At 49.5% G+C, this 27,382-nt stretch overlaps 1 protein-coding gene across 2 annotated transcripts in view; it reads right to left on the bottom strand.

The window, feature by feature from the left end:
• Positions 1-27,382, bottom strand: part of UBE2U (ubiquitin conjugating enzyme E2 U) — a 76,410-nt gene that overhangs the window by 20,608 nt on the left and 28,420 nt on the right. For both annotated transcript variants that reach the window (XM_089653391.1, XM_089653392.1), the window contains exon 7: positions 4,009-4,075. In XM_089653391.1, coding sequence (XP_089509517.1) covers positions 4,009-4,075 — 67 coding nt within the window. The remainder of the gene's footprint in view (positions 1-4,008; positions 4,076-27,382) is intronic.

Here is a 27,382-nt window from a genome sequence, read left to right as displayed (position 1 = left end):
GATGGGCACTGATAAGCGGCACTGACTGATAGCACCAACTGGAGGCACTGACAGATGGCACTGAACGGCGGCACTGCTGGGCATCATTGATGGGTGGCACTGATGGGCAGCACTAATGAGGTGTCACAGATAGGTGGCACTGATATGCGGCACTGATAATGGGTACTGATAGACAGCACTGATAGGTGGCACTGACTGACATCACTGCTGGGCACTGACTGGCGGCACTGCTGGGTACTGACTGGCACAACCGCTGGGTACTGACTGGTGGCACTGACTGGCAGCACTGCTGGGCTGCACTGATGGGCACTGGTGGGTGGCACTGATGGGCACAGGTGGGTGGCACTGGTTGGCACAGGTGGGTGGCACTACTGGGCAAAGGTGGGCGGCACAGGTGGGCACAGGTGGGTACATTGCTGGGCACAGGTGGGCGCACTGCTGGGCACAGGTGGGTACATTGCTGGGCACAGGTGGGTTCATTGCTGGGCACAGGTGGGCGGAACTTGTGTGTGGCACTGCTGGGCACCGATCATCAGGGCACTGATGATCAGTGACCCTGATGATTGGTGCCGTTCCCTGCTCTGACAACTGCCGGTTTTCGGCAGTACTTTCCTCACGATCTGACAGCGTGAGGAAAGTGCAGCCGAGAACTGGCATTTGCATTTCCCGGTGATCAGCGTGTCATTGGACACGGCTGATCACGTGGTAAAAGGCCGCTGTGATTGGCCTTTTACCACGTCACGTGATCAGCTGTGTCCGTAGGACACAGCGATTATGGAGATCGCCCGGTGCGCACCCCCGGGGGTGCGCAGGAGAGCGCGTTCTTCCTCTTCTTCCTGGCGTGCCCACTGAGATGGCTGTGCGTGCCAGCTCTGGCATGCGTGCCATAGGTTCGCCATCACTGGTATAGACTATAAGTGGACAAAATTTAAAACACGGTGTATTAAACAATTGCCATTTTGTTTCATAAAATACGGTTTTCTCCATTTTTTTACTCATCTCCTCCAGCCTGTAGACAGGTGCAGTCTGTTTACTCTAATGTAGGTGGCGCTCAACCTGAGTGCCACCACAGTCTGGAGAGGAAGTCAGGGGTAACTTGGATTCCTGGGTCATGGCAGCAGTGTTCTGGTTAGCTACTTTGTCTTCAGGTGTCGCCTGGTAGCTATCTTGGGTCAGCAGGGCCTTTATAAGTTCCCCCCATAGGTTTTGGCGCGCTTTTGCAAAGTAGCTAGTGTATAATGAAAGAACTTGCATGGAAGGAAAAGATTGCAGACAAGTAGGCACAGGCTAGGGACTCACAATCCTGCAAGGAAGCCTCCCCTTTGAGACCAGACCAGCTAGGCTGCACACTGCCCCCTGAAACAGACGCTGTCAGCACATCTCCTCCCACTGCATCTCTGCATTTGAACTGAACTGTGTTTCCCTAAGTGGCGCTCTCCCACTGTGGTGTTTGTAGTTTGGCATTCTCTTCAATACAAGTTCCAAGTTTTATTGCAACCGGACTCTTTGTCTTTACTGACGCCTCCCCACACTATGCCTACCCACAAGCCTCCTGTCTACATGCACTCAGTACAATGTAGGCTGCATACCATTGCTCTGGACCGGCTTCCTGATGGTGACAACGATAGACCATGTCTGTAAATTTGAAAGCAAGGGAAGTCTCCACAGACGGCAAAAAAAAGAAACCAAACAAAATTTTGTCTTTAGATACACTTTAACTGCAACAGGAGCGGAGGGTAAATCTAGATGAAGACATCTCTTCGGCAAACAACATTTGGATTTCTACTCACTTTGCAGGGATTTTCCGTCTATTTCATGTTTTGCCTCTGGCATAGGAAGTGAAGGGAAATTTCAGCAACAAGACAAATAAGGAGCAAATCCCTAGTCTATCCATGAGCAAATGTATTATTTAAAGAGGCAGCTCTTCCCCATATAGTCATTAGAAGGTGAAAATGAAGTGCTGGATAAGTGTTTTTTGAGCATGTGAGTTAAATTTTCACTGGGCACAATAGCTCTGATTTAGCAGCTGTCCACAAATTGGGAGTGCTCATTGGCGACGAGGATCAACCAGAGTTGATAATCCACATGTGAACATGAACTTTGGTGGACTTTGGACTGTGATGGCTGTATTAAAGTTAGTTATCTGAAAAATGTGCAGAAAAGCCTCCTTTAGCCAGTTATGCCACTGTGATGGGAGTCACTTTGGGTGGGGGCCATGGAACCCAGTTCACTTTGGAGCCCTGTTTCAGCTCCCCATATCCCTATTATGTGTAAGTCACCCTGTGCCTGTTAGGGGTACAGGGTTATCTGTCCTAATATTGTGTAGACATGTCTAGGAGATAGGTGGGGTGGGGGGGTTGTGGATTGTTTGGTGTTACGTGGTTGCATCCCATTGTTCTACTGTTTGTCTTGCTTGGGAGCAAACTATTATGAGATGTATGTGTTTATGTGTATTAGCTTAGTGGGGGGGATGTCTCCAGCAGCCCTCCCTCCTGATGGGACTGTCTGCTGGTGTGAAGGTGTAATACCTGTGTGTCTCTTGTTACTAAATGTAGATTGCCCCACCCTGTGTCATTATGCAGGGAGGGGGACTGTCCCCTGAGTGTATATCTCTTGCATCTGTGTTCAAATAAACTAGTCTACCTCCTGGTTTACTTCAAATCTGGTGTCGTCTGGATCTTGGGGTAACAATAGCAAGATTTACTGGTCTCATGTTCCAGAGCCTGAGAAGCACCTTCCTGACGGAGATACCCAATCGTGGGTGTCTGGGGTCCGTTACAGCCATGTGTTGCGTGCCTGAGATACAGCTAGAAACAAATGCAGAGACCGGTGTTAAAACAAGGTCCTGCTCCAGTGCAAGGGATGCAGTGGTCTGAGTATTTTGCAGGCCATCCGCAAGCCAAACTTTTTCCTGAGCTTTAGCTGTGGTTTTCTCACGCCTGGTTTCCACCACTGCTATCATTGCGGGTATTCCCCTGTGGGGTGCGCATGAAGTACGGTGCAGAAATAGGGTAAGCGTGTCTGAGAAGGAATACACAACAACCCAGGTGGTGACCATCCTGTGGAGAAGTCCTCATAGCAAAAGAGTGAGAGGAAGCACCAGGGTACCTTATAAAGGGCTCTAGGCTGGAGTGGCAGTAAAGTGAGCTTCTTGTACCGGAGCTACAGCTGGAAATGGCCATGTTCCCTAACTGCAAGATGCCAGGTGAAGATAGACTGCCCATGGAGGTTTACAAGCAATATGGGGAGAGTATTTTGACATTTTTGTTAAAGGTGTGTGTTAAAATGGACAGAGAACAGGTTAGTCTGCCCTACTCTATCACAAAAGCCAATATCATCCTTCTGTTGAATCAAGGCAAAGACCCCACTGATCCAGGGTCATACAGGCCGATATCCCTGCTCCAGAGCGATATCAAGGTCTTGGCAAAGGTGTTGGCTCTCCGCCCTAAAAAAGTTATCTCCAGGATTATACATTCGGATCAATCTAGATTCATGCTCCAGAAATCTACAGCTGTCAACCTCCGCAGGTTTTTTCTCAATATTCAGGCTAGTGCGGATAACATGGATGAAGGATCACTACTGGACATGGCCAAGACCTTCGATAGTGTAGAATGGCCATACCTATGGGCTGTCCTTTCCTAAACAGATGTTTTTTAACCTACATTTCCAGCTGTCAGTTTCCATCGTTCAGAAGTGTCCCATGTACATGGAGCCAAAGACCTTCCTTAAACTGTTGCCACCAGCATCTAACCATCTCTAATGTACACTGTAGCATTAACAGTAGCTGTTCAGTGGAAACACCACTCAAAAATGTGAAGGGGTCATCCAAATACTTTCGACAATATAGTGTAATTGGTTAGTGAGTGCTGGTATTTGACACCAGTGCCAATGGATTTGCCCCCCCCCCCTCCAGCAGGTGGCAGTAATACACCCTGGGGCACTTAGGTAAGAGACGATATCAGGGTCTCATAAAGCAGATAAAGCAGAATATATAGCAGTTATACAAACCTTTGTGCAGGTGTTGTCTCCATGACCGAAGTCTTTCTAACCAGAGTCCAATCTTGAAGTGAACCAGCTGCAAAAGTGAAACTGTGTATGAATAAACCTTTAGAGATACTTGGTTTCCTGACTATTGCAGCTTCTGGCAATCCTCACTTAGAGAAATAACAGGCTGCCTTTGATACAGTAGTTGAGCTCATGATATTCATATTGTCTTTGTATGACAATGCTAAAGGCCTGAGATATGAAATGCACATTGGAGGCATTCATCGAAACTATGACTTCATTCACTACTGGGGAAATACAACAATCTTTCACCGTTCGCAGGTCATGATGTGAAATTACGGACATTAAGGATACCTTAAAGCTGACCTCCGTTGGAAATTCATACATGCAGGCTGTTTAACCTGCCAAAATATTTGTAAATTTTGTTCAGCTGTGAGACCCAAGCAACCCTGTATGGCTAAATGGATCTAAAATTGAAGGGCCAAATGATAGATTATTAGTCCAGATACAAATTGATTTCAATAAAGGATAAAATGGAGCCAACACATTTCAGGGGCCAGAAATTGCCCCCTTCTTCAGGATTTGATGTCAAGAAGGGTGTGTAGACTGGACTGGATTAAGAATACATTATATGGGGTTTAGGCAACCCAAACCAGTTGCTGATGAAAATTGTACTTCCACATTTAAATGATCGAAATACCAACTCATGTTGTAATCTTCGTCCAGTCCAGTCTACATATATTAGTTCTCATCGGAGTCCCGCACAGCCATGTTTTTTTAAAAGTTGTGACCACTAGCGGGGAGGAGAAGATCCCCCGCTAGCGGTCACAACAGGATGGCCGGTCCGTTTGTAACATGTTACATCCCAAATATGTTACGAAAGGTGAACTGTTCCTTTATGGAATAGGAAGCAGGCTTACATGATCAGTTTGCCTTTAAAGGATAGGTTCACCTTAAGGGAACATGTTACATGTTACTGTTTTTTTAGGATGGAGCATGTAAAATGTTCCCCCTCTTAGCACAATGCCCCCCCCCAATCTCCCCTCCTAAAACAAATCCCCCCTCCTAGCACAATGCCCCCCCAATCTCCTTTTCTAGCACAAATTCCCTCTAATCCACCCCTTTAGCACAAATACCCCCTATCCCTCTTCCCAGCGCCAATCATTTCCCTTCAATCCCCCCCTCCTAGCACAAATTCCCCTAAATCCATTTTCCTAGCACAACCCCCTACAAATTACCCTAGCCCTCCCAGTCCCCCCTCCTAGCACAACCCCCCCCCCAATCCCCTCTCCTAGCACAAATGCCCCCTCCAGTCCACCATTCTAGTGCAAATCCCCCCCAATCCCTCATCCCAGCACCAATCCTCTTCCTTCAATCCCTCCTCCTAGCATACTCTCTTGTATTAGGAGAGGAAGAGACTCCAAGGAGAGAGATATCATTTCCCCTCTGGTACAAATCATTAGTAACACCTCATCTGGAATATGCAGTTCAGTTTTGGACACCAATTCACAAAAAGAGCATTGGGGAACTGGAGAAAGTACAGAGAAGGGCAAGCAAACTGATATGAGGCATGGAGGAGATCATCTATGACAGCGGTTCTCAACCTGGGGGTCGCGACCCCTTTGGGGGTCGAACGACCATTTCCCAGGGGTCGCCTAAGACCATCGGAAAACACATATTTCCCATGGTCTTAGGAACCGAGACACCGCTCCTCTGACTCAGTCGATGTGTGGGCGGGATGACACGCTGCCCTGTCACCTGGCCACACCTCCGGGATCCCTCAACAACTCCGCCTCCTCGCCGCTGATTGGCCACCGGAACTGTAGCTCAGGAGAGGCACACAGGCGGCCAATCACCGGCGAGGAGGTGGAGCTTGGAGAGGAGGAGCCGAGCGGCAGCGCGCGTAGATCTAAGAAGATCGAGGGAACTGCCGGAGTAAGTGAAGAGGAGAGCGGCCAGAGAAGGAAGACAGCTGACAGGTAAGTGAGAGAGTGAGCCCAGGCTGGAGCAGGGGTCAGCAAGGTAAGTATCATTGGTGTCAGTGGGAGGAATAGTGCCCCATCATTTGTGTGACTAATACCAACAATGGGGCACTATTTCTCCCACTGACACCAATGATGGGGCACTATTTCCTCCCCCCCCGCACTGACACCAATGATGGGGCACTATTCCTCCCCCCCACTGACACCAACGATGGGGCACTATTCCTCCCCCCCACTGACACCAACGATGGGGCACTATTCCTCCCCCCCACAGACACCAACGATGGGGCACTATTCCTCCCCCCACTGACACCAAGAATGGGGCACTATTCCTCCCCCCACCGACACCAACGATGGGGCACTATTCCCCCCCCTGACCCCAAAGATGGGGCACTATTTCCCCCTCCACCACACTGACATCAATGATGGGGCACTATTCCTCCCACTGACACCAATGATGGGGCACTATTCCTCCCACTGACACCAATGATGGGGCACTATTCCTCCCACTGACACCAATGATGGGGCACTATTCCCCCCACTGACACCAATGATGGGGCACTATTCCCCCCACTGACACCAATGATGGGGCACTATTCCCCCCACTGACACCAATGATGGGGCACTATTCCCCCCACTGACACCAATGATGGGGCACTATTCCCCCCACTGACACCAATGATGGGGCACTATTCCTCCCACTGACACCAATGATGGGGCACTATTCCCCCCACTGACACCAATGATGGGTCTCTATTCCCCCCACTGACACCAATGATGGGGCACTATTCCCCCCACTGACACCAATGTTGGGGCACTATTCCCCCCACTGACACCAATGTTGGGACTCTATTCCCCCCACTGACACCAACGATGGGGCACTATTCCCCCCACTGACACCAACGATGGGGCACTATTCCTCCCACTGACACCAATGATGGGGCACTATTCCCCCCACTGACACCAATGATGGGGCACTATTCCCCCCACTGACACCAATGATGGGGCACTATTCCCCCCACTGACACCAATGATGGGGCACTATTCCTCCCACTGACATCAATGATGGGGCACTATTCCTCCCACTGACACCAATGATGGGGCACTATTCCTCCCACTGACACCAATGATGGGGCACTATTCCTCCCACTGACACCAATGATGGGGCACTATTCCTCCCACTGACACCAATGATGGGGCACTATTCCTCCCACTGACACCAATGATGGGGCACTATTCCTCCCACTGACACCAATGATGGGGCACTATTCCTCCCACTGACACCAACGATGGGGCACTATTCCTCCCACTGACACCAACGATGGGGCACTATTCCTCCCACTGACACCAACGATGGGGCTCTATTCCTCCCACTGACACCAACGATGGGGCACTATTCCCCCCACTGACACCAACGATGGGGCACTATTCCCCCCACTGACACCAACGATGGGGCACTATTCCCCCCAATGACACCAACGATGGGGCACTATTCCCCCCAATGACACCAACGATGGGGCACTATTCCCCCCACTGACACCAACGATGGGGCACTATTCCCCCCACTGACACCAACGATGGGGCACTATTCCCCCCACTGACACCAACGATGGGGCACTATTCCCCCCACTGACACCAACGATGGGGCACTATTCCCCCCACTGACACCAACGATGGGGCACTATTCCCCCCACTGACACCAACGATGGGGCACTATTCCCCCCACTGACACCAACGATGGGGCACTATTCCCCCCACTGACACCAACGATGGGGCACTATTCCCCCCACTGACACCAACGATGGGGCACTATTCCCCCCACTGACACCAACGATGGGGCACTAGTCCTCCCACTGACACCAATGATGTGGCACTACTCTTTCCACTGACACCAATGATGTGGCACTAGTCCTCCCACTGACACCAATGATGTGGCACTATTCCTCCCACTGACACCAATGATGTGGCACTAGTCCTCCCACTGACACCAATGATGTGGCACTAGTCCTCCCACTGCAAAATTACAGTTATGAAGTAGCAATGAAAATAATTTTATGGTTGGGGGTCACCACAACATGAGGAACTGTATTAAGGGGTCGCGGCATTAGAAAGGTTGAGAACCACTGATCTATGAGGAAAGATTAGAGGAACTGAATTTATTCCCTCTTGAGAAGAGGAGATTAAGGGGGATATGATCTCCATGTATAATACATAAGGGGGGATATGATCACCATGTATAATACATAAGGGGGGATATGATCTCCATGTATAATACATAAGGGGGATATGATCACCATGTATAATACATAAGGGGGGATATGATCTCCATGTATAATACATAAGGGGGATATGATCACCATGTATAATACATAAGGGGGGATATGATCACCATGTATAATACATAAGGGGGGATATGATCACCATGTATAATACATAAGGGGGGATATGATCACCATGTATAATACATAAGGGGGGATATGATCACCATGTATAATACATAAGGGGGGATATGATCTCCATGTATAATACATAAGGGGGATATGATCTCCATGTATAATACATAAGGGGGGATATGATCTCCATGTATAATACATAAGGGGGGATATGATCTCCATGTATAATACATAAGGGGGGGATATGATCTCCATGTATAATACATAAGGGGGGATATGATCTCCATGTATAATACATAAGGGGGATATGATCTCCATGTATAATACATAAGGGGGGGATATGATCTCCATGTATAATACATAAGGGGGGGATATGATCTCCATGTATAATACATAAGGGGGGATATGATCTCCATGTATAATACATAAGGGGGGGGGGGATATGATCACCATGTATAATACATAAGGGGGGGGGGATATGATCACCATGTATAATACATAAGGGGGATATGATCTCCATGTATAATACATAAGGGGGGATATGATCTCCATGTATAATACATAAGGGGGGATATGATCTCCATGTATAATACATAAGGGGGATATGATCACTAGAGATGAGCGAATCGAACATGACGAAGTGGAATTCGTTTCGAAGATTAGGAAAAATTCGATTCGCGCCGAATCCGAAAATTAGCAAACTTCGGATGCACGAATCGAATTTTCCCAAAAATGGCGGCGACATGTGTGGCGACGGAGCGGGGATCTCTGGGAAGGCGCGCAGACAAGGCGCGCTGACCCATAATGCATTCATTCATGACATGTGATCGCATTAGCCAATCAGCAGCCAGCCAGCCAGCACTGTGTAATGGTGGAGCTATAAATCGCGGCCATCTTAGAATTCTCCATTAGCCTCCGGTCATTCAAGAGAGACAGACCTGTCTGTATTAGGGACAGAGTTAGGGCCACAGAGACTTTAGGGCCACAGAATCGTTACTCAGGGACACAGAATCGTTACTCAGGGACACAGAATCGTTACTCAGGGACACAGAATCGTTACTGAGGGACACAGAATTGTTACTCAGGGACACAGAATTGTTACTGAGGGACACAGAATCGTTACTCAGGGACACAGAATTGTTACTCAGGGACACAGAATCGTTACTTTCTGCTTCACAACCACTATTGTACGTTCAAAGAGTTAAATCCTGTTTTATGTTTGGGGTGCTTATTGAATTAAAAAGTATGTCAGACAACATGCAGAGGAGTGGCAGAGGAGGCAATGTTTCAGGAGCGAGCAGACGTGGCAGCAGAGGAAGGGGTCGAGGCAGCACTAGTCGCAGCCAGAGGCCAGTGCTCCCGGTGTCATCCAGCGGTCGTGTCTCCACCGACAACCCTGCCGTCATCGATTGGTTGACTCGGTCGTCTTCCTTTTCCCAGGTCACCTCTGACACCTACAGCCAACGGTCGGTGGGTACGTCAGACACAACCGTTAGTTGGCATGGCCCGGGAGCAAGCCCACTGAAATCACGTGTCCTCTACCTGCCCCTGTCCTTTGGTGTTCCCTCACCAAGCGAAGTATCGCATGCTGTGGGCTCAGCCCCACTGTACAGTGAGGAAGAGCTAACAGAGGGTGGTCAGGAACGGGGGGAGACATCCGCCTCTTCAGCAGGCAGGCGAAGAAGTACTGGCGAGGAGAGTGGCTCGGTAGCCGGTCTAGAGACAGGTCTGTCTCCTGACCCACACGCAGCCGAGGGGGCTAGTAGTGACGCGGAGACCCTAATTGATGATGATGAGGCTGATCGCACTTGGCAGCCTCGTCGTCATCAGGCTATTGCTTCCGCATCGTCAGGAGAAGAGGGTGCCAGCTTGCCAGCGAGCAAAACAGTCGGTGGGTTGCCCAGGAGGCAGCAGGGTCGCAGCAGTGTCAGTGGAGCCAAGCGGCCACGGAGTAGAGCACCAGCTCCACTGCAGCCTACCACCACGGCCAGTAGTGGTGCCGGTGTGCACGGAGGAAGTAGCAGTCAGCCAGTGAGGAGTAGCGGGGGCAAAGTTTCCTACTCGGCGGTGTGGCAATTTTTCGTCAAGCCGCCCGAGGAAGTAAACGTAGCCGTATGTGGACTATGTGGCCAGAAAGTCAAGCGTGGCCAGGGGGCCAATGTTGGGACTACAGCGTTGCGTCAGCATATGCAGCGTCGCCATACGGTGGCCTGGGAAAACCGTGATAAAGATACGGCGGTTCTGCCCGCCCCAGCCCCCGCTCCATCACCCGCTCCGTTACTTGCTCCGTCACCCGACGTCAATCACCCTCTATCAGCCAGTCAAAGCTCCAACACCTCTGCTGAGGGGAGTTGTCGCTCGTTGGCATCTTCCGCTCGTTCAGATGCTCCTTCTCCTGCTACTCCTCTTCACGGATTCCGTCAGCAGTCTTTCTTGGAATCCGTTTCCAAGAGACAACAGTTTGCGAGCACGCACCCGACGGTGCAGAAGCTGAACGTCTTCCTGTCCAAGTTGCTGATGCTGCAGTCCCTCCCTTTCCAAGTGGTGGACTCAGCACCTTTCCGAGAAATGATGGCTTGTGCCGAGCCGCGGTGGAGAGTGCCAAGCCGGCATTTCTTTGCCAAAAAGGCAGTGCCAGCCCTGCATTCACATGTAGAAGAGATGGTGGGCCAGTCTTTGAGCATGTCGGTCTCTGCCAAAGTGCACGGCAGCGCCGACGTGTGGAGCTGTAACTACGGTCAGGGACAGTACATGTCATTTACGGCCCACTGGGTGAACGTGGTGCCGGCACAGCCGCACCAGCAACTTGGACAGGTCACGCCGCTTTTGCCTCCACGTTTGCACGTCCTTGGTCCAGCAAAGATGTCCGCCTCTACCACCTCTTCTTCCGCCGTGTCCTCAGCCGCCACCCCCGTGCCAAGTCCCATTACCCGACCGGCATATCACATGTGCAGGGCGCAACGGTGTCACGCTGTGCTGCACCTGGTATGCCTTGGCGAACGTAGTCACACAGGGGAGGAACTTCTGAGTGTAATGAACAGAGAAATCGACAGATGGCTGTCTCCGCGCAAACTGAAAATCGGAACCATGTTGACCGACAACGGAAAGAACATGGTGTCTGCTCTGCGTCAAGGAAGGTTGTGCCATGCGCCATGCATGGCTCACGTGTTCAATCTGGTTGTCAAGCGGTTCCTAAAATCCACCATCCCACTGCAAGACATCCTTAAAATGTCACGTAAACTTTGCATGCATTTCAGCCATTCCTACACCGCAAAGCACACCCTCCTTGAGCTGCAGCGGCAGAACGGAATTCCACAGCATCGCCTGATCTGCGACGTTGCAACAAGGTGGAATTCAACCCTACATATGTTAGACCGCCTTTACGAACAGCGAAAGGCCATCACCGATTTCCTGATGTTACAAGCGGATAAAGGTACTCCCCTGTGTAACTTAGATGTCAGCCATTGGCAGCTCATGCGTGACACCTGCCGCTTGCTCAGGCCCTTTGAGGAGGCCACGCTATTCGTGAGTCGGCAGGACTATGGAATGAACGACGTCATTCCTCTGTTGCACGTCCTGGAACAAATGCCGTTAACAATGGCTGGTCAGGGTGCGGTAGACGTGGCGCACAGATCTCAACGCCACATGACCCCTGTGGGGGCAGGACAGGAAGAAGAGGAGGAGGTAGAGGAGGACATTGGTGCTCAGGAATTATTGAGTGAAATGGGTGGTTTTTCCACTCAGCGGACAGGAGTGGAGGAGCAGGAGCATCTGGTAGAGGAGGAGGAGGAGACAGAGGACCCAGACGCACCGTGGCAGTATGCTGTGGAGATGGAGGCAGGGAGTCCCTCGCATTAGGCGACTATCAAGAGTCCAATGGCAGAGTGGCGGAGCAGAAGCAGCTTCAATTGAAGGCCATACACAGGCCTAGGTTTAAAAGTCCCTCACAGTTAATTCCAATAACGAACTCTACTCCTCCGTGCAATCTACTTACGAGACCCTGGGCAGGTCTGGGTCCAATTTGTGGTAGAGACTGGTTTTGTTCAGCCATGCTTGAGCGAGTAATAACAGGTCTGTGCTGCCCTTTGGTGTCTGGCTTAATGCGCACAACACTGAACGTCCCAGCGTTTGTCAACGATTTGCCGTTAAGTGATGCAAACCCGCTGAACCACGTTCATGAGGAGCCGGTACAGGGGGCCATGAATCAGTATGGACCTGGCAGCAGCGTGAGCAGACGACAGAGGCACATGGCGCAGGGTGGCGGTGTAGGCAGCATTATTCTGAAGCCATACACAGGCCTAGGTTAATAGTCGTCTCCCCACGCTGCTGCTGGGGGGACTTTTTAACATAGGCCTCTGTATGGCCTTCAATTTAAGCTGCTTACGCTTCGCCACTCTGCCATGGGCCCCTGTACCGCCTCCTCATGCTGCTGCCAGGCCCGTAATCTGCCATGGGCCCCCGTACCGACTCCTCATGCTGCTGCCAGGCCCGTAATCTGTCATGGGCCCCTGTACCGCCTCCTCATGCTGCTGCCAGGTCCAGAGTGTGTCATGGGTCCCTGTACGGCCTCCCATTGCTGCTGACTTCATTGCCAGACTCTGCCATGTGCCACTTTCAGGTCTCCTTACACTGTTGGTGGGTTCCATTTTGTGATAGGGTGCTGTATGGCCTTCCATTGCTGCTGCCTCCACCGCCACCCTGCGCCATGTGCCTCTGTCGTCTGCTCACGCTGCTGACGGCTTCCGCTTTTTAACCGAGGCCTGTGTTTGGCTTCCGAATACTGCTGCATCCACCGCCCGCCCACTGCTGCTGCCAGGCCCCTAATCTGTCATGGGCCCCTGTACCGCCTCCTCTTGCTGCTGCCAGGTCCAGAGTGTGTCATGGGTCCCTGTACGGCCTCCCATTGCTGCTGTCTCTATCGCCACACTCTGCCATGTGCCACTTTCAGGTCTCCTCACACTGCTGGTGGGTTCCATTTTGTCATAGGGTGCTGTATGGCCTCCCATTGCTGCTGCCTCCACCGCCACACTGTGGCTCCACACTCTGGTTTTGGCCCCGTGACTGCCCAAATGAGTGAAGTGTGCGGTGATTCTAAGATCGACGGCACTCATCTGCATGTCATACTGACTGACAGTATTAGTTCTCTTCCCCAGCAGACTCCAAGGGCATTTAAATTAAAGGTACAGTGTTCTGCACTAATATAAAGGCTCTCTGAAGCCTAGAAACCCTTTTAATAAGTTAAATTCGCAGCGAATATATTCGCCTCGAATCAAATTTATTCCGCAAATTCGGCGAATCAGCCGAATCGAATTTTTGAATAATTCGCTCATCTCTAATGATCACCATGTATAATACATAAGGGGGGGTATGATCTCCATGTATAATACATAAGGGGGGATATGATCTCCATGTATAATACATAAGGGGGGATATGATCTCCATGTATAATACATAAGGGGGGATATGATCACCATGTATAATACATAAGGGGGGATATGATCTCCATGTATAATACATAAGGGGGGGGGATATGATCACCATGTATAATACATAAGGGGGGATATGATCACCATGTATAATACATAAGGGGGGATATGATCTCCATATAATACATAAGGGGGGATATGATCTCCATGTATAATACATAAGGGGGATATGATCACTAGAGATGAGCGAATCGAACATGACGAAGTGGAATTCGTTTCGAAGATTAGGAAAAATTCGATTCGCGCCGAATCCGAAAATTAGCAAACTTCGGATGCACGAATCGAATTTTCCCAAAAATGGCGGCGACATGTGTGGCGACGGAGCGGGGATCTCTGGGAAGGCGCGCAGACAAGGCGCGCTGACCCATAATGCATTCATTCATGACATGTGATCGCATTAGCCAATCAGCAGCCAGCCAGCCAGCACTGTGTAATGGTGGAGCTATAAATCGCGGCCATCTTAGAATTCTCCATTAGCCTCCGGTCATTCAAGAGAGACAGACCTGTCTGTATTAGGGACAGAGTTAGGGCCACAGAGACTTTAGGGCCACAGAATCGTTACTCAGGGACACAGAATCGTTACTGAGGGACACAGAATCGTTACTGAGGGACACAGAATCGTTACTGAGGGACACAGAATTGTTACTCAGGGACACAGAATTGTTACTCAGGGACACAGACTTGTTACTGAGGGACACAGAATCGTTACTCAGGGACACAGAATCGTTACTTTCTGCTTCACAACCACTATTGTACGTTCAAAGAGTTAAATCCTGTTTTATGTTTGGGGTGCTTATTGAATTAAAAAGTATGTCAGACAACATGCAGAGGAGTGGCAGAGGAGGCAATGTTTCAGGAGCGAGCAGACGTGGCAGCAGAGGAAGGGGTCGAGGCAGCACTAGTCGCAGCCAGAGGCCAGTGTTCCTGGTGTCATCCAGCGGTCGTGTCTCCACCGACAATCCTGCCGTCATCGATTGGTTGACTCGGTCGTCTTCCTTTTCCCAGGTCACCTCTGACACCTACAGCCAACGGTCGGTGGGTACGTCTACACAACCGTTAGTTGGCATGGCCCGGGAGCAAGCCCACTGAAATCACGTGTCCTCTACCTGCCCCTGTCCTTTGGTGTTCCCTCACCAAGCGAAGTATCGCATGCTGTGGGCTCAGCCCCACTGTACAGTGAGGAAGAGCTAACAGAGGGCGGTCAGGAACGGGGGGAGACATCCGCCTCTTCAGCAGGCAGGCGAAGAAGTACTGGCGAGGAGAGTGGCTCGGTAGCCGGTCTAGAGACAGGTCTGTCTCCTGACCCACACGCAGCCGAGGGGGCTAGTAGTGACGCGGAGACCCTAATTGATGATGATGAGGCTGATCGCACTTGGCAGCCTCGTCGTCATCAGGCTATTGCTTCCGCATCGTCAGGAGAAGAGGGTGCCAGCTTGCCAGCGAGCAAAACAGTCGGTGGGTTGCCCAGGAGGCAGCAGGGTCGCAGCAGTGTCAGTGGAGCCAAGCGGCCACGGAGTAGAGCACCAGCTCCACTGCAGCCTACCACCACGGCCAGTAGTGGTGCCGGTGTGCACGGAGGAAGTAGCAGTCAGCCAGTGAGGAGTAGCGGGGGCAAAGTTTCCTACTCGGCGGTGTGGCAATTTTTCGTCAAGCCGCCCGAGGAAGTAAACGTAGCCGTATGTGGACTATGTGGCCAGAAAGTCAAGCGTGGCCAGGGGGCCCATGTTGGGACTACAGCGTTGCGTCAGCATATGCAGCGTCGCCATACGGTGGCCTGGGAAAACCGTGATAAAGATACGGCGGTTCTGCCTGCCCCAGCCCCCGCTCCATCACCCGCTCCGTTACTTGCTCCGTCACCCGACGTCAATCACCCTCTATCAGCCAGTCAAGGCTCCAACACCTCTGCTGAGGGGAGTTGTCGCTCGTTGGCATCTTCCGCTCGTTCAGATGCTCCTTCTCCTGCTACTCCTCTTCACGGATTCCGTCAGCAGTCTTTCTTGGAATCCGTTTCCAAGAGACAACAGTTTGCGAGCACGCACCCGACGGTGCAGAAGCTGAACGTCTTCCTGTCCAAGTTGCTGATGCTGCAGTCCCTCCCTTTCCAAGTGGTGGACTCAGCACCTTTCCGAGAAATGATGGCTTGTGCCGAGCCGCGGTGGAGAGTGCTAAGCCGGCATTTCTTCGCCAAAAAGGCAGTGCCAGCCCTGCATTCACATGTAGAAGAGATGGTGGGCCAGTCTTTGAGCATGTCGGTCTCTGCCAAAGTGCACGGCAGCGCCGACGTGTGGAGCTGTAACTACGGTCAGGGACAGTACATGTCATTTACGGCCCACTGGGTGAACGTGGTGCCGGCACAGCCGCACCAGCAACTTGGACAGGTCACGCCGCTTTTGCCTCCACGTTTGCACGTCCTTGGTCCAGCAAAGATGTCCGCCTCTACCACCTCTTCTTCCGCCGTGTCCTCAGCCGCCACCCCCGTGCCAAGTCCCATTACCCGACCGGCATATCACATGTGCAGGGCGCAACGGTGTCACGCTGTGCTGCACCTGGTATGCCTTGGCGAACGTAGTCACACAGGGGAGGAACTTCTGAGTGTAATGAACAGAGAAATCGACAGATGGCTGTCTCCGCGCAAACTGAAAATCGGAACCATGTTGACCGACAACGGAAAGAACATGGTGTCTGCTCTGCGTCAAGGAAGGTTGTGCCATGCGCCATGCATGGCTCACGTGTTCAATCTGGTTGTCAAGCGGTTCCTAAAATCCACCATCCCACTGCAAGACATCCTTAAAATGTCACGTAAACTTTGCATGCATTTCAGCCATTCCTACACCGCAAAGCACACCCTCCTTGAGCTGCAGCGGCAGAACGGAATTCCACAGCATCGCCTGATCTGCGACGTTGCAACAAGGTGGAATTCAACCCTACATATGTTAGACCGCCTTTACGAACAGCGAAAGGCCATCACCGATTTCCTGATGTTACAAGCAGATAAAGGTACTCCCTGTGTAACTTAGATGTCAGCCATTGGCAGCTCATGCGTGACACCTGCCGCTTGCTCAGGCCCTTTGAGGAGGCCACGCTATTCGTGAGTCGGCAGGACTATGGAATGAACGACGTCATTCCTCTGTTGCACGTCCTGGAACAAATGCCGTTAACAATGGCTGGTCAGGGTGCGGTAGACGTGGCGCACAGATCTCAACGCCACATGACCCCTGTGGGGGCAGGACAGGAAGAAGAGGAGGAGGTAGAGGAGGACATTGGTGCTCAGGAATTATTGAGTGAAATGGGTGGTTTTTCCACTCAGCGGACAGGAGTGGAGGAGCAGGAGCATCTGGTAGAGGAGGAGGAGGAGACAGAGGACCCAGACGCACCGTGGCAGTATGCTGTGGAGATGGAGGCAGGGAGTCCCTCGCATTAGGCGACTATCAAGAGTCCAATGGCAGAGTGGCGGAGCAGAAGCAGCTTCAATTGAAGGCCATACACAGGCCTAGGTTTAAAAGTCCCTCACAGTTAATTCCAATAACGAACTCTACTCCTCCGTGCAATCTACTTACGAGACCCTGGGCAGGTCTGGGTCCAATTTGTGGTAGAGACTGGTTTTGTTCAGCCATGCTTGAGCGAGTAATAACAGGTCTGTGCTGCCCTTTGGTGTCTGGCTTAATGCGCACAACACTGAACGTCCCAGCGTTTGTCAACGATTTGCCGTTAAGTGATGCAAACCCGCTGAACCACGTTCATGAGGAGCCGGTACAGGGGGCCATGAATCAGTATGGACCTGGCAGCAGCGTGAGCAGACGACAGAGGCACATGGCGCAGGGTGGCGGTGTAGGCAGCATTATTCTGAAGCCATACACAGGCCTAGGTTAATAGTCGTCTCCCCACGCTGCTGCTGGGGGGACTTTTTAACATAGGCCTCTGTATGGCCTTCAATTTAAGCTGCTTACGCTTCGCCACTCTGCCATGGGCCCCTGTACCGCCTCCTCATGCTGCTGCCAGGCCCGTAATCTGCCATGGGCCCCCGTACCGACTCCTCATGCTGCTGCCAGGCCCGTAATCTGTCATGGGCCCCTGTACCGCCTCCTCATGCTGCTGCCAGGTCCAGAGTGTGTCATGGGTCCCTGTACGGCCTCCCATTGCTGCTGACTTCATTGCCAGACTCTGCCATGTGCCACTTTCAGGTCTCCTTACACTGTTGGTGGGTTCCATTTTGTGATAGGGTGCTGTATGGCCTTCCATTGCTGCTGCCTCCACCGCCACCCTGCGCCATGTGCCTCTGTCGTCTGCTCACGCTGCTGACGGCTTCCGCTTTTTAACCGAGGCCTGTGTTTGGCTTCCGAATACTGCTGCATCCACCGCCCGCCCACTGCTGCTGCCAGGCCCCTAATCTGTCATGGGCCCCTGTACCGCCTCCTCTTGCTGCTGCCAGGTCCAGAGTGTGTCATGGGTCCCTGTACGGCCTCCCATTGCTGCTGTCTCTATCGCCACACTCTGCCATGTGCCACTTTCAGGTCTCCTCACACTGCTGGTGGGTTCCATTTTGTCATAGGGTGCTGTATGGCCTCCAATTGCTGCTGCCTCCACCGCCACACTGTGGCTCCACACTCTGGTTTTGGCCCCGTTTCTGCCCAAATGAGTGAAGTGTGCGGTGATTCTAAGATCGACGGCACTCATCTGCATGTCATACTGACTGACAGTATTAGTTCTCTTCCCCAGCAGACTCCAAGGGCATTTAAATTAAAGGTACAGTGTTCTGCACTAATATAAAGGCTCTCTGAAGCCTAGAAACCCTTTTAATAAGTTAAATTCGCAGCGAATATATTCGCCTCGAATCAAATTTATTCCGCGAATTTTTGAATAATTCGGTCATCTCTAATGATCACCATGTATAATACATAAGGGGGGGTATGATCTCCATGTATAATACATAAGGGGGGATATGATCTCCATGTATAATACATAAGGGGGGATATGATCACCATGTATAATACATAAGGGGGATATGATCTCCATGTATAATACATAAGGCGGGGATATGATCTCCATGTATAATACATAAGGGGGGGGGGATATGATCACCATGTATAATACATAAGGGGGGATATGATCTCCATGTATAATACATAAGGGGGGATATGATCACCATGTATAATACAAAAGGGGGGATATGATCTCCATGTATAATACATAAGGGGGATATGATATCCATGTATAAAACATAAGGGGGGGTATGATCTCCATGTATAACACATAAGGGGGGTATGATCTCCATGTATAATACATAAGGGGGGATATGATCTCCATGTATAACACATAAGGGGGGGTATGATCTCCATGTATAATACATAAGGGGGGGATATGATCACCATGTATAATACATAAGGGTGGAAACGATCTCCATGTATAATACATAAGGGGGGATATGATCTCCATGTATAATACATAAGGGGGATATGATCTTCATGTACGTATAATACATAAGGGGGGATATGATCTCCATGTATAATACATATGGGGGGGGATATGATCTCCATGTATAATACATATGGGGGGGGATATGATCTCCATGTATGATACATAAGGGGGGATATGATCTCCATGTATGATACATAAGGGGGGATACGATCTCCATTTATAATACATAAGGAGGGATACGATCTCCATGTATAATACATAAGGGGGATATGATCTCCATGTATAATACATAAGGGGGGGATACGATCTCCATGTATAATACATAAGGGGGGATACGATCTCCATGTATAATACATAAGGGGGGATACGATCTCCATGTATAATACATAAGGGGGGATACGATCTCCATGTATAATACATAAGGGGGATACGATCTCCATGCATAATACATAAGGGGGGATACGATCTCCATGCATAATACATAAGGGGGGATACGATCTCCATGTATAATACATAAGGGGGGATACGATCTCCATGTATAATACATAAGGGGGGATACGATCACCATGTATAATACATAAGGGGGGATATGATCACCATGTATAATACATAAGGGGGGATATGATCTCCATGTATAATACATAAGGGGGGATATGATCTCCATGTATAATACATAAGGGGGGATATGATCTCCATGTATAATACATAAGGGGGATATATGATCTCCATATATAAATACATCAGTGGTTCATATAGTGAACTCGGTGTAGAGCTGTTCCCCCTGAGGTCATCACAGAGGACAAGGGGGCACTCTAAGTCTGGAGGAAAAGAAATGTAATCTCCAAACACGGAAAGGTTTCTCCACAGTAAGAGCTGTGAGAATGTGGAATAGACTCCCTCAAGAGTTGGTTCTGGCCAGCTCAGTGGATTGCTGTAGGAAAGTCCTGGATTCTTTCTTGGATACACAGAATATAACTGGATATAACATTTATAGGTAAAGTTGATCCAGGGAATATCCGATTGCCTCTCAGGGGGTCAGGAAGGAATTTTTTCACCTGCAGGAGCAAATTGGATCATGCTTTGCTGGGCTGTTTTTTGCCTTCCTCTGGATAAACTGTGGGTGTAGGATTATACCTTTTTTTATAATTGAACTGGATAGACTTTTGTCTTTTTTCATCCAGACTAAGCATGTAACTATGGTGTAATCTTCATCCAGTCCAGTCTACATACAGTATATTGTTTCTCATCTTCATGCCCTGAGGAAGGGTGCAACTTTTGCCCTCCAAAATGTGTTGGTTCCATTTGATCCTTCATTGGAATAAAATATGTATCTGGACTAAGAATCTCTGGTTTAGCACTTCAGTATTGGATCTTTTTAATAAAGTACAAACCAAGGCAATTGTGGTCATACTTTAGTGTAAAAGCTGCCAGCCCCCAATAATCTAGACATTTTGATCATACACCACGGCAACACTTTTGGATAGCAACACCAATAGGACAATGCTGTCTTTCCATCACTACGCAAACGCAGAAAAACACAGCTAATCGCAGCAAAACACAGCTAAACACTAATGCAAAAACACTAAAAAAAGCTGAAAAACTGTTTTTAACTTGACTTCGCACAGCTAACGTTACCAGCCTTATCAATATGTCACGTGTACATGAAGGCGAAGAATCAATGAACTACCACAGCGCTCCACAGTGCCGTGGTAGTTCACTGAGAACTACAAGCCGACAGCCACAAAGTCTGTAGGGACTTGTAGTTCAGGGGCGGACTGACCATTTGGAAACTCGGGCACTGCCCAAGGGCCCGAGGTCAGTAGGGGGCCCCATGAGATGCCCCTTGTACCTTTTTCATAGGCTTTTTTGAGTTTGGGCAAAGACACAGGGGCCCCATGATCCCCTATTGCCCGGGGGCCCCATGAGTTGTCAGTCCGCCCCTGTTGTAGTTCATTCATTCACAGAACCCCGCAAATGAATGATGTGGCTGGGCGGGCGGAGCTAGATCCCCCGCTAGCTTTCACAACAGGACACGGGGAGCAGTGGGGGTCTGGGCCATGTAACATGTTACAAAAGGTGAATGTATCATTTAAGGAATAAGTAGCTGGATTACATGATCAGTTCGCCTTTAAAGCATATGTTCTCCTTTGGGAACATGCTACATGTTTCACCTGTTTTTAAGGTGGAGCATGTAACATATTCCAGGTCCAGCAGCCGCTCCCCAATCGCCCCCAGCAAGCCACAGATCTTCTCCCTGTACCTGCCGACACTATTTTTGCCACCAATTTATAAGAAAGGGCATTATGGAAAGTTTGATTGCTGAACTGAAGTAAAAAAAAAAAAAAAAGGACATAGCAGACAGATTGGCCCACAACACAACAAAAAAAAGAAAAATAAAGTAGAATAATAAACATAACATAAATAACAAGTTGATAAAACAATTCTTCGTTTTGTGGGCAATTCTTTCTCTTTCCTCTATTGAAAGTAATGACTTGTTCCACTCAGCCCCTGGGTCTTCGGACTTGGGCACCTAATATCGCCACCGGCTGGACGTTGTTGCTTCATAACTTCTCATATTTGTGAAATGTAATTCACCATTACTAGAATTCTCTCAGTGGTGCTTTACTAATACCCCCTGTGTGGGAATCATCTGTTAAGTACACCTTTCTGGTTTTACCTACAAAATACTGATCTTTTATGTCTCCAACACTGTACAATGATGCACCTTCCACAACTCTGCCCCCAGCTACATCACCAACCTGGTTTCAAGATATCAACCAAACCGCTCTCTTCGATCCTCCCAAGACCTTCTGCTCTCTAGTTCTCCTAGATTGTAAGCTCCCAGGACCAGGGCCCTCCTAACCCTCTTGTATTGAACAGTATTGTTGCTGTATTGTCTCCCGTTATATTGTAAAGCGCTGAGCAAACTGTTGGTGCGATACAAATCCTGTATAATAATAATAATAGTTTCCGTGTCACCTGCTCCCATGCTGGCCTCCAGGACTTCTCCCGAGCTTCTCCCATCCTATGGAACTCCCTACCCCAATCTGTCCAGCTATCTCCTAATCTATCTTCCTTTAGACAATCCCTGAAAACCTTTTTTTAAAGAAGCCTATCCTGCTTCTCCCTAGTAAACCGCCATTTATTTCCTCCATCAGCTCATCTGCCCACAGCTATTACCTTTTGTATCACTCAACTCTTCCTCCTAGATTGTAAACTCTAATGAGCCGAGCCCTCGGTTTCCTCTTGTACCAAATTGTATTGTAACTGTCATGTCTGCCTTCATTTTGTAAAGCGCTGCGCAAATTGTTGGTGCTATATAAATCCTGTATAATAATAAAAAATAATACCTAATTATCTGTATCCCCTGCATGGGAATATTGAGGTTGTGTTTCCATTTCTCCTTTTCAATAAAAATGATTGTACCAGAAAGTATTGATTTGCGCCAGGATTAGTGCGGTGTAAATTGACAATTTTTTTTTTTTTTAGGAAAAATGGCTTAAGTTTTTATTAGCTGGCAAAGTCATCTGCCAAATAGATTTGATGAGGTTATTAGAAGCATAGGAATTGCCTAAAACAGCATTATAAACAGGCAAAATTATTGGAAGCAATGTTCCCCCTGGCAGGACGGCAAAATATCAGCTATGACCTTCATAAATAGACCTCGGAGGATCATTAATGTCGGCATATGTAATGCTAAGTGCAGCAGCAATCTGTGGCCCACAAAGGGTTACCCCCATCTGGCGCACAGGCGCGAGGCACCTGGATCACCTTCCAACATGTTGTGCGATAAGAAAAACAGTCAAAAAACCCTTTTTATATATCTTTTTTTTGGGGGGGGGGGGACTTGAAAGTCAAATAATCAGCTGCCATAGAACTGCCAGATCATATATTTGTAGAGGAAAGTTCCCCACTTAACTTTAATCTTGGGGCGGAAAGCAGAATTACTTGTACTCTTGGTGGACTCTGTACAGAATCCATTTGCAGAATGGTCGGTGCCAAAAACGTCTCCCTTTGTGAGCTCAGCGCAAAGCGCCGCCAGATCGAGCTGCCTGTTAGCGGCCTCTTTGGGGACTCAGTTCTGCCATCAGAAATCGCAGGGCCCCTTACTACAAGTCTCGGGCCTCTTTGCTGTTAATGTACTTTTTATTTTTTATTTTTTGGGGTGAAGTTAATGTACTTCACCCCAAAAAATATATATATATCGTGTAGCTTGTTTGTTATAACATCTTGGCAAAGTCTGAAGATCACAAGGTGTATGAATTCAGCGATTTTGCAGAATTGCATTTCCATATTTAAATAGGTTTCTGTGAAGGGCTCATTCACTCCGGGTGGGTTGATCTGCATTTATCGGCACTGATCTACGCAGGTTCAGTGCATGGAAACATAGAAAACATGGTCAGTCCTCCCCTGGAAAGGTAGCAGGAGAACCATTTGGAAACTCGGGCAACGTGAAACGCACTGCAGAAACGGATCAAACGCAATCTGCATAGGTGTGAACCTAGCCTTACCCTAATTTCACACTTAAGCGTTTTCTGCAGCGTTTTGCATTTTGAGGCTTTTTTCAATGCAAAAAGCGTTTTTGGTTCTATAGACTTCAATGGAAACGCTGCAGAAAAGCATGTTGTGTGTTTTTGCCGCATTTTGCATTTTAAATCTGCCTAGCAACAAGAAAAAACATAAAACAAAAAGGCAAAAGGCGTCAAAAAGGCATGTGCAAAAACGCACTGCAGAAATGGATCAAACGCAAACTGCATAGGTGTGACCAGGGGCGGACTGACCATTTGGAAACTCGGGCACTGCCCGAGGGCCCGGGGTCAGTAGGGGGCCCCATGAGATGCCCCTGGTACCATTTTCATAGGCTTTTTTGAGTTTGGGCAAGGACACAGGGGCCCCATGATCCCCTATTGCCCGGGGCCCCATGAGTTGTCAGTCCGCCCCTGTACCTACCCCCCCCCCCCCAAATATTTGATCTTGCATTTGGGTACCCAGTAACAGTGACATCTTATTTGCACATTCTAGGTATTTTTTTTTGATAGGTCCATTGTTACCAACCTATCAAGTTTATTAGTTCTTTTGTTTCCCTTTTTCTTTTTTTTTAGGCTCCATAGGTCACACAAGCCTGGCCTCAGTCACTCTCCACTGCACTATGTGATGAGGTCCCTCGTCTGCGGGGTGAGGCTCCTCTTATGTGACATTGCTCCTGTATCCTCTACAACACGGGTGTCAAACTGGCGGCCCTCCAGCTGTTGCCAAACTACAAGTCCCATGAGGCATTGCAAGACTGACAGTTACAAGCATGACACCCAAAGGCAGAGGCATGATGGGACTTGTAGTCTGGCAACAGCTGGAGGGCCGCCAGTTTGACGTCCCTGCTCTACAAGGTCAGGTCTACTACATAGGCCCTATACTTCCCTTGTACCAGGCTCCAGCAGACATACCCTGCAGGGTCACCTATTGATGAATGGATTTCTCTTCCTGTTATCTTTGCTCCCGCATTATTGTCTCCATCTTAGCCACATGTGCCTGTTGGTTCTGAAGCCATCGCTACTTTCCACACGTATATAATATTTATCATATGGCTGAAGTGTTTGTACCCAGGGCCAGGACAAGGGGTGGGCAGGAGGGGTGACTGCCCTGGGCACAATGGTCCATCGTAGGGATGGCAGCTCCTTCTTTCTGATACAAGGCTGACAGGAGTAGTGACAGCAGCAGTGATTTTGACAAGCGAGTGACTGCTGGGCATGGGATTCCCTAAGCTTGCACATCATGAAAGTTAGGGGGGGGGGCAGTTTGGCATCTTTGCCCTGGGCATGGGATGACCTTGTCCTGGCAAGGTTTGTACCTGTGATAACTTTGGATTATTATTTCTATTTTCTGTCTTGTACTAACTGGTAAAACTTTAAAAAAAACTGATTATACAAAAAAGAAAAAATGTTTGTTCTCTATGTGCCCTCTATTGTTCTCTATGTACCCTGTTTACACTATACATGCACTGACAGCAAGCTCTCTTTACCTGGATTACAGGTGGCATTCTGGATGGCTCCACCCTGATAAATTGATATTTAGACCCCTACAAGATTAAAGAATCCACGGCCAGGACAAGGGGTGGGCAGCGAGTGACTGCTGGGTGTAGGATTCCCTAAGCTTGCACATCATGAAAGTTAGGTGGGGGCAGTTTGGCATCTTTGCCCTGGGCGTGGGATGACCTTGTCCTGGCACGGTTTGTACCTGGATAACTTTGGATTTTTATTTGCATCAGGTTTGTGTTTTTCGTCTTGTAATAACTGGTAAAACTTTAATTAAAACTGATTATACAAAAAAGAAAAAAAAATATCTGTTCTCTATGTGCCCTCTATATGTCATAAATTGATATTTAGACCCCCTGCATGAATAAAGCAGAATTCCAGGCATAGCATTTTTTTTTACATAGGTCCAACTTGGAACATACCTGTGGGATTCCTATTGAAGCTGGAAATCTATGTAGTTGACATTGCTACTCCAGTCATCTCTAGTAGCTTCCGGTTCCAGTGCTGAGCAGCTGCCCTGCTACATTGTGAACCCAGAAGTTTGGTCAATCAGTACAGTTGCCATTTAGAGAATGCTTTGTGTTTTTTTAATGCATGCAAAGCATTCTCTGATTGGATGAGGTGGAGAGCGTGACTTCACTGCCTCACCTCTCCACCTCATCCAATCAATGAACGCTTGTCATACATTAAGAAAATGCAAAGCGTTCTCTGAATGGAGGGAGGAATACTCCCCAATGGGACATTGTTACAGAATACACTGATCAGCGGCTGCAGCCGTTGCTTTAGAAAAGTTTTTCAGCAACAGACATCTGCTGAGCAGGGATGGCCACACACTCTTTGAAATTTGGCCACCCACTGCTGAACCGGCTGAATTTCAATCAGTGTATGGCCAGCTTTAGGAGACCTCTAGCTAAATGGGAGTCTGGGACAAAGTACTACATATACCTTGTCCCATGGTGCCAGAACAATGTAAAAAAATTGCAATGATAGTTCTCCTTTAAGTGTATGATCAGCATTACTTAAAGTGTTACTAACCCCACAACAGTCTGTATATGCAGGAAAGCATGCTTTTTATACTCCCTATGGAACCTAAGGGGTTAATCCTCTGCATTGTGTTTGAGCCTGTCTTCTCTGATCCTCCTACTGTCCCTAATCCATCTGCTGATAGTACAGAGCTCTAGGAGTCACTCTGCGCATGCTCAGTTTAGTGTGCTAGACAGTTTTGTTTTCTTTGGGAGAGTGCATGTGATCATCAAAGGGCCAATCAGCACTGTCCAGACAAAGGGTCAGGGGTTATGCAGCCTCATAGGACAGTCAGAGGAGAATGAAAACTCATCCTATAAGATTAACCAGTGCTCAGCCGGACACTGATAGAAGTCACAAGACTGCTACAAACTGCTGCTGGGAAAAAATTATTTAGCAGTTTATATTTACTACAGTAATTGCATTTCCATGTTCTGTGTACTGTGGGAGAGCGGATACAGTGAATGCCGGGTCCGGGGAGAGCGGATACGGTGAATGCCGGGTCCGGGGAGAGCGGATACGGTGCATGCCGGGTCCGGGGGGACCGGATACGGTGCATGCCGGGTCCGGGGGGACCGGATACGGTGCATGCCGGGTCCGGGGGGACCGGATACGGTGCATGCCGGGTCCGGGGGGACCGGATACGGTGCATGCCGGGTCCGGGGGGACCGGATACGGTGCATGCCGGGTCCGGGGGGACCGGATACGGTGCATGCCGGGTCCGGGGGGACCGGATACGGTGCATGCCGGGTCCGGGGGGACCGGATACGGTGCATGCCGGGTCCGGGGGGACCGGATACGGTGCATGCCGGGTCCGGGGGGACCGGATACGGTGCATGCCGGGTCCGGGGGGACCGGATACGGTGCATGCCGGGTCCGGGGGGACCGGATACGGTGCATGCCGGGTCCGGGGGGACCGGATACGGTGCATGCCGGGTCCGGGGGGACCGGATACGGTGCATGCCGGGTCCGGGGGGACCGGATACGGTGCATGCCGGGTCCGGGGGGACCGGATACGGTGCATGCCGGGTCCGGGGAGACCGGATACG

This window comes from Staurois parvus, unplaced genomic scaffold, assembly GCF_062004578.1.
Source record: "Staurois parvus isolate SC_StPar_1 unplaced genomic scaffold, SC_StPar_1.0 ptg000709l, whole genome shotgun sequence".
NCBI lineage: Eukaryota > Metazoa > Chordata > Amphibia > Anura > Ranidae > Staurois > Staurois parvus.
The sequence above is the reverse complement of the archived record's forward strand: the minus strand, read 5'-3'. Positions and strand labels throughout refer to the sequence as shown.